The sequence below is a fragment of the Geospiza fortis genome, unplaced genomic scaffold, assembly GCF_000277835.1.
Source record: "Geospiza fortis unplaced genomic scaffold, GeoFor_1.0 scaffold53, whole genome shotgun sequence".
NCBI classification, from domain to species: domain Eukaryota; kingdom Metazoa; phylum Chordata; class Aves; order Passeriformes; family Thraupidae; genus Geospiza; species Geospiza fortis.
Genome location: NW_005054305.1, coordinates 1,971,656 through 1,982,083, shown reverse-complemented (window position 1 = coordinate 1,982,083; position 10,428 = coordinate 1,971,656). Strand labels below are relative to the sequence as shown.

General features: G+C 35.4%; 1 protein-coding gene across 1 annotated transcript in view; it reads right to left on the bottom strand.

The window, feature by feature from the left end:
• Positions 1-10,428, bottom strand: part of MIB1 (mindbomb E3 ubiquitin protein ligase 1) — a 77,275-nt gene that overhangs the window by 59,034 nt on the left and 7,813 nt on the right. Inside the window, exons 2-4 of the mRNA XM_031066604.1 lie at positions 8,435-8,606; positions 5,658-5,787; positions 3,743-3,847 (exon numbers count right to left, since the gene is read on the bottom strand). Coding sequence (XP_030922464.1) covers positions 3,743-3,847; positions 5,658-5,787; positions 8,435-8,606 — 407 coding nt within the window. The remainder of the gene's footprint in view (positions 1-3,742; positions 3,848-5,657; positions 5,788-8,434; positions 8,607-10,428) is intronic.

Sequence of the window (10,428 nt, the reverse complement as noted above, 5' to 3'; positions counted from 1 at the left end):
AGCAGGAATAGTGCCATGGCTGCAATTGTTCAAGGTAGCACTGAATACACACAGTAAAGGTCACTTTAAGTCTTTAAACTCACAACAGCTTTTGGCAAGGAAATCAGCCCTTTGGAGGCAAATGGAAAAAGTTCAGTGCATGCTGCTTTGTCACCGGATTAAGGCAACGAGAGACTGGATAAATCCGTATGTTTTAGCTAAAGGTTTATAAGAAATGCCGTGTTTCAAATGTGTGAGGCACAGAAACAATAATAACAGTTTCTTAAAGAGGAAACCAGACCTCAGGCAAATAGTGGGTGAATGGTTTGTAACCTTACTATTTATTATAGGCACTTAAAAAAGCCTTGTGTGTGTAACTTTTTTTTTTAAGGAAGACACTAACCTTGTCAGTTAATACTATAAATAAAATTTGGAAAATGATCAGTAAATACATTTCTCCTTAATGGAAATATTTTTCTTCACAACACAGAAAGATGAAAAACTTGACTTGGTTAAGACTACAGGAGATATGTGACTACATCAAAAAGAAACAAAACAAAGTCTGCTGACAAATGCAAATAAATGCACAAGATAAATGACCAGAGAAGTGAAGATTTGACTGACATTACAGATCTAACAGTTTTAACTACAGTGGAAGAAGTGTATTTTATAACACTCACATAAAATGCCTAGTATATCAAGATATTTACCTTGCTTTTATTTAAAAGAAGGAAGTGGTAACAAGAAATTCTTAAAATCCTCTAGAGCATTTTCAAATAATAACTTCATGGGTAATCCAAATAAAAGTTGATGAACAGACATTAATTATCAATCACCTGGAGACAGGCAATCTCAACTTCCCTTATGCACTCACTATTTGGAATTTGTGGAAAAAAGTACACCAGCACAGATGGCTTACATATTGCTGTGACAGTGATGGATGATAACTACAGATACTTCTTTCAGAGGCTACGCAGATGAAAGCAAAATCTACCAAAATGAGAAACTAGGAGAGGCTAACTGCAGCAAAAAAAAAGGCAAGTGGTACAGAGAAAAGAAATTCTGAAAGAAACAGATTCCTAAATGATGAAACTGTAGCTGGAACTATTTTCCACTGAAAACCAAGGGAAGCCACCAGCTTTACATCCTCAGCTAACGTGATATGAACAAATAAAATCCAGCCACAAGTCCCAAAAGCAAAATCACAATCTTCCCATTAACTTTTTAATTCTATATGACCTCTCTTTCTTGCAAAAGGATGTGGCCACACATTTTTAGAAACGAAAAAATGCCCAAAGCAGGTTACTTGGTTGACAGCTCATTTTGGCTCAGGACTCCGAATACATATAGGTAAGAAACGTGAGTAGCATAACGAGCCATATAAGCCAACAGTAATTCATTCTTACTGAGGATGTAGCAAACATTTTATATGACCTAACCACATCATAAACACAGATTTCAATTCGGGAATTTGTGACGTGTGGCAACAGAAACTCCCAGGCTTAAATGTCAGACTTCAGAAAAAAAAAAACAGAGGCAAGATGCACTTCTCAGCCACTTCATATTTAAACACAGCAAACACAAATAAAACCTCCAAGTATCTGACCAGAAATAAATGCATATTTTCAGTCAGCACCTGCTGCCCCACCAGCCAAACCTCATCTCTCCAAAGCTGGCAGGCCAGATAGATTAATTTTGAGGACCAGATGCAGCCTATAAGCTATCAAACAACAACACTGACTTACAATAATGAGCTGTGTTTCTTTAATCAGCTCCATTAGCATGAGTCAAGTGTTACCCATTTGCAAGTCAGGGTCTCTTCCCAGCTGTATTTACATGGCTACACACTCTTGAGTATTGTTGATTCCACATTCTCTGGACGTTTTTAAACCAATTTCCAAGTACCAAAACAAGTTTGCCCCAACTTTATGTGAACTTTTTGACAGTATCAGCTTTACATAACTGCACATAAATAGTAGTAAACAATAATAACGAATTGCACACTTAACAAATTACTAACCAGTTAAAAAATTGAGCATTACATTCAAACGACCCTCATAGATATTCAAGAATCCATTCTGTCTGAAGTGAAAATTGCATTTTTTGAAAATTGCATTTTTTGAAAACCCCAAAGATAAAGTTAGTGTAGGAATGGATTACAATCAGGTAAGCACCACTTACACAGCCTCCAACTATCCTTTCTGTACATTCATGTGTACATATTTTTTCTCTATTATTCTAAAAAGAACATCTACATACATAGTCTCACACACAGTTTAACAGGCTTTTTTTTAAATTAAGCAAATATCTATATTTCTACAAAACTTGTGTGAAGGACAACCATCACCCCTTCAAATTTACAGCTGCAGTACTTAATGGAGTTTGCTAGAAATAGTTAACATTTTCAAAGGTGGCAAAAATTGGGACACACAGTATTGTTGATTTAAAAATAATAACTTCTTTTTAATTAAGGGAATAACTATTTCAAAGCAGAATGTAACTTATCTCAAATGTACTTTTTTCATGAGAGCAGAAGGAATCTTCAAATCACAGCACTTTTATTATGTAGTCCAAAGATTTTAACATAGCAACTGAAGTCATAACAACCACAACAACAAAAAAATCAGTTGATCTGTATCTCATTCTATCTAGATTTTGTAACCATTACCTTTCCATGTATCACAAGAGAGAAGACACCAAACATTGATTTAATGTTATACTACATTCATTTTTGCCAGTATATAAAGAATTTTCTTTAGAACTGGGGGACACCATGAAGCACATAATTTAATACTGACTCATATTTTGCCCCCAGGATCTTAATGCATCAAAAAGCTGACCTGCACTAAATTACTTTACTCTTTTTAAATGTAACACTAAAATATGTATTTACTGCAAAAGTGGTATTTATTTTCATTTTAAGTATTAAAATTAGCTGTAATTGAGGCTATAAGGTCAAATAGTTTACATTCAAAAAAGTAACTGGTCATTGTTTAACATTTTATTACTGTTACACATCTGACAAGATGACACTTAAATGTTAAATTAACATGGTTTTCCCCTTCACAATCAAACAAAAATCATGCAGAGAAAATGCTAATTAAGATGTTTTAAGCAGCTGATAATCAAAGTAACCTTTCCTTGACCCACATTAGTATAAGAAAACCCAGCAACAGAAGGCACTTAGGCTAGAGTCTGACCCATTTTCTTTCTAAAGCTGAAGAAGTTGCAGGAGAAGATTCAAAAGGAAACAGAAAAATTTAGCGCTAAGCAAATTAAGGTCGTAATTTAATTCAACACCTTTCCATTTGCAAAAATAAAATTGCTCTCAATAGCATTCCAAGTACTGAAGTAATTTTAAAACTGCAAATCTTGCAGTAATCATACCAAAATTTGAAGTCAACGGAATAGTTCAGGAGTGGAAAAACAGGGTTTTTAAAAAAGTTTTTAACTATGCTTGCCATTCATTTCTGAATTTTAATCTAAACACAACAGTAGCACAGAAAGATAAATGTGTGTGAAGCAAATATTTACTGCGTCAGAAAGCAGCTCTTAACTTGTAGTTATTCACATCTAGTAAATTCCCAGATCAGATTTCCTTACTAATACATATGCATGACCCTTACAGCTGGATTCCCAATGACCTGACTACCAGCATGCAAACTGACAAAGCATATTACAAAAGCAGGACCATAAAGCACAAGTTATTCTTACTGCCCTTCCCCCACCATGCATTTTACCCTTTGTGTTCCTTTATACTCACCATGCCCTCAAAGCCAACTCTGTAAAGGTTTTTAGCACCATTGTCCCAAAGAACATATGCTGCGCTATGTGGACTCGATGCACTCCAATCTTGGATTTCAGTTACCTATTCAGTTGTGAAAATAAGAAAATGGTTTCTAGAGCAAAGACTCAGAAGCACTATTTGAACTTCAAAATTTACTCATCTCTTCAAAATAATGAATGATATTGTAGTTTTACTAAACCTGATAAAATTTGTTCTGAAAATGTTTTCTGCTTGATGCAAATGTTCCCTGGGTGTGTTAAGACAGCAGTCTGAATATATACTTTGTAGGCCTATTTTTCTTTTGTATATTTGGAGGTTATCTAACTACACAACCAGAGAACAAAATCTGGACTGTTCTGATATGTTTTTACCAGAAGCATCATTTAACTAAGAGAAACAGGATGAAAACTATTCTAATTGCTTCAATATGACTGCTTTAACTTGCATTAGCCTGGTGGCTGTGCACTATGTTAAGAGACAGAGTTTTATTTCCAGAGCCAGTATGATTAACAACAGTATAAAAGGAGAGTGAAAATGTCTTTCCCTGACATTACTGAAATCAGGAGGCCATGCAGCAAATTCTGAAAACACTTCCATTATTTAAAAAACAGAAAAAAAAATCAGTTTACAGATTTTGCTTTCACTCTTACTTATATTTATTTAAACAGTGTTTCTGCTAGCTACGACCTACCTTTCCACATTTAAAAACATTTATATGCATTTATATATATTTTCAGATGTACAGCTAAACAATCTCTCTAATACAAATTTAGTACACAAAGCAGACTGTTCAGGATAAGACTCTTATTTTGCAAAGTTTCAGAGATTTCAATGTATTTTGACATGGGAGTAAATAATCTAAAAGAAAAAAGCTGCATTTAAATATCTCTTGTTTTAAGAGATTTAGACTTACTATTTCCTTTCAATAAAAATTCAAAATTAAATCCCCAAAAGTCCTAAGGCTTCCATAAATGTCCAGGATATGAAATAAGCTAAACAATAATATAAAATAGGCTAAATATCATAGTCAGGAACTTTTCACTCTCCTTTAAATGCTGTTTAAGTGTATTAAAAATAAATTTAACAAAAACCACCAGGTTGCCAAGACACAAGGGCATCCAATTCTCAAATTTGGTGATAAAAGTCATAGTGTATTTTACACTGCCTGTTGTAAGTTCATACTTACAACAAACCTTCATCAGTTTTCAAGGTAAATAGAAGTTGTAAAAGTAAAATATACAAATGTTATGATTAGTAACTTATTATTCCATAGAATTTTCAATAAATACAAATATTTTTTACTATAGCATTGCATCAAAAGCACTCCTAGACTGTCCTAAGCCAGTAACATAATACCACACCCAAAACTTGCAAAGCTTTTTCATTTTAAACTGGAGAAATCCCTATAATCATTATGTGAAAAACAAAACCCTAGGGTGCCAGCACTGAAAACCAAGAGCAAGAGATACACAAATGTGCTGGCCCATAAGCAGTAAGATTACAGAATTCAGTGATGACTAGAAAGGGCTACTCTTGATAGCTCTTTTTTTTATACCAGCTCTCTAGTAATGCTGAAATATGCTCAAGATCTTAATGTTGCTACAAATCAATCTTAAACAGACAAAAATGACCAAAAAAATTAAGAAATTTTAAAAAATCTGTGCTGATACAGTAAAAAATGCAAATTAAAATGTAAAAGAACTGGCTATGGTGTACACAGCCTCCTCTTTCAAAATGCTTAAATATTACAAAACAAGATCAAAAAGTGCCCAGACAACTAAAATACGAGTTTTCATTATTGTATTTTTGCTCTACAATTAAAAAGGCAACTGAGGCCATTACATGAGCAAAAAGAGGTGCAGCTTCTTATTTAAACCAGTTTTATTCTTACCTTTCCTCTACGCCCATTGCCACCATCTTGATCTTCCCATTGCCAGTCAACTCCTCGCACCACCCTGGCACCTGCAAAGATTCCTCTTGCTGTAATTTTCTTTGATTTACGTCGAGACTCCAACAATACCCTGAAGTTATTAAAAGAAGAACCCACAAATGTCAACATAATAAAGGAAGTCCAAAACAAATCTTTGGGGACGGGAAGGAGAGTATCTTAAACCAAAAATAACCCACAACTGCAGATTTCAGTGCACGATTCACACAAGTAGTACAAAGGTAAAACCCCATAAACTTCCAGAATCTGATTCATTGAATGTATATAATTAGTTTTTAAAATTCTAACAATTTTTCTCCAGACTTCCTACTACCAGCATCCATCCTATAAATGCTTGTATATAGATCTGTACTTATATTATTATAATCATTAAAGGAAAAGCAGAGCCATATAAACACATCTGTGTTTCTCTTAGATGCACTCTAAGCCAATATTTCTGCCCCACAACCACCCTGTTACTTTTACTCAGAATTATGCTACTAAGAGCATCTCTTTTCCCTCTTCCCCCAGCTTTTCTACACATTTTTATAGCATCTCTTGGCAAATTTAAGTCATTATAGTAGCATCCATTTTTTCAGTCATATTATGTAGTTTTTTTCAAAGCAAACCTCTTTTCCTTCTGACTTCAGCAGAACTGAAGTAGATAAACCTAAATAGAACAGTTCACGATTATTTAACTATAAATAATCATCTCAAAAGCCACCAATTTTCATGTAACAAGTCTTCTTACTTCATACCAGGAACATGTTGCCAGACAAAAGAATTTTTCAGCTGACATTCGGAATGTTTCCTGACCACTTCAGGAAATTTCTCAGCATCCTGCTAACTTTTAACATCCAGCAGATGGCATACAAGGAAAGAGTTCAACTGTTACAATCAATGTAAAAAGCACATGAAAATATTGGCCATTTTTTTCCTAAGAAAAATAAAAGTTACCAAAACCACAAAGTAATCTTGTTTAGAGAGGCTCCTTAACTTACAAAACTGAGACAAAAACCTACATACATTACTTCATTATGCCACCCATACAATATCCCAGACCCAAAAATGAAACAGTAAGAGCTTATGCTTCCCTTCATCAAAATGTTCTTACATGTTCTCTTGCCATTTTTCCTGTGAGACATCCCTCAAATTCAACAGCACTGTTTTGCCCTTTTCTCCTCCCTAAAATAGTTAGCTTCCATCATTTATTCTCAGCTAAGCTTGATCCAATAGAAACAGCTCCTTGGCAGAAGAAGCTGCTTTCTAGATAAGAGCTCAGTGAAAGTAAACAAAGAAAGGAAGAAAGTGACAAGATGCAAAAAATTTCCAGCAATTTTTCACAGTGTACAATCTATCTTCAAAACTAAAACTTGTACTGCATTCACCATAACCAGCCTCTTAAAACTACAAAGGAAACCTCAGCTTAAGAAAGAAAAAAAGTCTGGCAAGCATTCTCAAAAGCAACCAGACTTAAAAAAAAACCAAATAAATAGAAAACATATGTATTTTGTCACCTATTCTCCTTTAACTACATTAAGACAGCATCTCAAAGTCCAACTTCTAAGTCTTGTTCTGCATTCAACACTGCAATTGAGAGTAAGTTTATGATACCCATTTGGTACCTAAAGCTACTGGTGTGAGCCTCCAAAAAAAAAAAAAAAAACCAACAAAAAGTTCTTATGTTTTGATTAAGCCACTGACTTGGGCATCTGAGCCACAGTTAAAACATTTAAGCAAGCACTTGACAATGTAAACACAGACCCTGTAAGACATAATTTGAGACCTCAGGCTGCGTGCTCCAGCCACTTCCCTTAACTGTAAAAGAACTGATTAAAGCACACCACTAATTTACAGCATACTTGTAAATCTAACTTCTCCAAGAAGAAGATATAAATGTTGTCTTACACATCAGATGTCACATTCAAATGAGTACCATATCTAAAAAAAAAAAATATTTTGATGATTTAATGAAAGACCATTCAGGAAACATCATAGAGGTGCCACCACAGTGTGTAGCCTTTACACAGTGTTTTTCCATAGCTCTCCAAGTATTTAGCAGCAGGCAAATATCACTGTTCTCACTTAACTGGTAGATGAATCTTGACAAAGAGGGGCTTTGGACTGAGACAAGTTATTTAGAGTCAAGAACACTTATACAAGGACACACTAAATGCAATTTTGTTCTGAGTTCTCCACTGAGAGATGATAATAGATGCTTAAGAACATGAAAACCAAGGCAAGAATAGAACAACCCTTCATAGCATCTTTTCTCTGCTTCCTGTAGTGAGCAGTTTAAGCAGTTCAAGTCAAAGTCCAGATCATTCTGTTTTCCATAACCTTCAAGGAGGGTATTTTCCCTCAGTCTGTCCACACCATTACTGAACCTAATTAAACCTTCACATTCAGAATTCATTGACAAATCTTTTTGTGATTACACACAGCATAGAGGTAATTGCCTTTGTTTTAAAGGCTTGTTTTAAAAACTAGGAAAGCCTCAAGGAGATTAAGCAAAACTGAATAATCATATCCTAACTTTTTTCTGTATTCCGTTCTTCCTAAAATTTCCATGTTTTCCAAGATCCAAGGACTTATCCTAGCTGTCTCCCAGAAACAGAATCTAACCTCAAGCCTCTTACTCTCTTACCTAATCCAAATTTCAGTAACCAAATGTTCAGTTTCAAAGTTAACCACAAATACCTGTTTCTACTTGATTTCATGAGGAAAAAGATAGGTTTTACCTTTCACTCCCCGGTGTGGTAATTCTGTAAAAACGATGCCTCAAGTGATGCTTGTCCCCATGATAGCAAACTGTGCACAAGTCATAATTTGTGCATTCAGCACATTTCCATCGGATGCCAATGATAGGCTGCTGTCGACAAGTATCACACATAGTCCCATCATGTTTGATACCTGTGGAAGGAAAAGAAAAAAGAAAAAAACCTAAAAACTTTGCTGCATCACTACACAGACTTCTGTTGCACATCATTATAACTTGAAACCACATACTAGAAATTTAACAATAAAGAAAGGCTGCTGCTTATACCCTATCAGACTGTACCACTGAGGGGAAAAGATAGTGGACTTTGCCTCGTATCTCTGGTTGGCAGTCTGTTCCTGAAATATTCTACCTTTTCTTAGCTTAAAAAGTTGAGAAGGCTATGTCTGCTTCCTTCCATCTATACAAAGGAGAGAAAGAAAATGAGAAATCTTTTAACTACAAGTTAAAAAGGGTCAGAAATGGGTTTATCAAAATACACAGGGCAACCTAGAATTTTATCTCTGGAGTACAGCTATCAACACACATTATATCACAAAGGTTACTGGGCTCAACTGTGTGTGGCAGCCTAAAAATTACTGCTTTGACCTACACATTTTGTACACTGGAAAATTTAAGTGCTTGTCTCTATTCTTTTTTTATATGGGAAAAAAATTAAGCTCTCTTGGATAGATGCCATTAGCTTCATGAAAATCTGTTACCATTTTTGAAGCATTTTACTGTTATTCTGGTTTTGTTTCTAAAACGAATGTGCCAGAGACAGACCAGATGTAACCCACCAGCATGAGCTCTGCCAAGCCTTCCACAAAAACTGATCCCAAGTCTTTAGCCTTACAGCTCTGCCAAGCTACAGCAGAGTAAAAATGATCAGTCACAGAGTTTCCATCCACCCATTCTAAATACAGCGAACAGCCACAAGTTTATAAAAAAAAAATAATCAAATTCTGCTGTTTGGAAAAAAATTAGCAATAGAAGAGAGAAGCACTAGCATTCAGTCTGTAGCACTAGACAGAAATGAGCACTAAGAAGCTAGAGTAATGCAGAATTTTCCCAATCACTTGCCCTTAAAAAAATCCCAGATCAATTTGAAATTAAGTGAAGAAAAAAAAATAGATTTTGCCCCCTCCAGCAGGGATGCTTTCAGAAATGAATGCCAAATTCACTATAAAGCTATTAGTCGCTTACACCCAACAGCTGAGCCATCTGTGGCAAAGAAAAATCAACAGTTGGAAAGGCAAAACTGAAGGAAATGCCTTCTTGTTTGATCATTTCCCAGAAACATGTAATAGCTGAGGTTGGAAGAAAGGTTTGGAAATTGTCTCTTCCAACAACCACTGCTCTAAACAGGGCAAACTAGAGCTGGCTGCCCAGGACCATATCCAGTCAAGGTTTTGAGCACCACCACAAACATACTCCACAACACAGCATATGCAACCATCCCTAGGAAAAAAACTGTTTCTTCTGTTTCAGTGGAAATTCCTGTATTTCAATTTGTGCCCATTGTCTCTTGCCTTGTCACGTGACACCACTGCAAAGAGCCTGGCTCCATGCTCTTTACAACATTCATCAGGTATTTATATACACTCTTAAGATCTCCCTGAGCCTCCTCTTCTCCAGACTAAGCACCACCAGATCCCTCATTCTCTTCCTGAACCAGACACCCTTAAGATTCTTTGCAATACATCTGCAGCCCTTCACTTGAATCTCAGTATGGCCACGTCCCTCTTGCTCTAGGGATTGTACTGAAGCATTTTACTATTCTTTTGGTTTCAAAGCTGAAGTCTTCAAGAGTGGATGCACTAAAAGCACCGAGATATCTTATTCGTGTTTTTGTCACCTTGTTTAAAAAGACTAACTAGTTACAGTGCTTGGGGTTGAGAGGTAGTGTTTGTTTTGGTGTTATTTCTAACTGATTGCTAAATTTGTATTTCACATAGAAACAGAAGCTACACATCT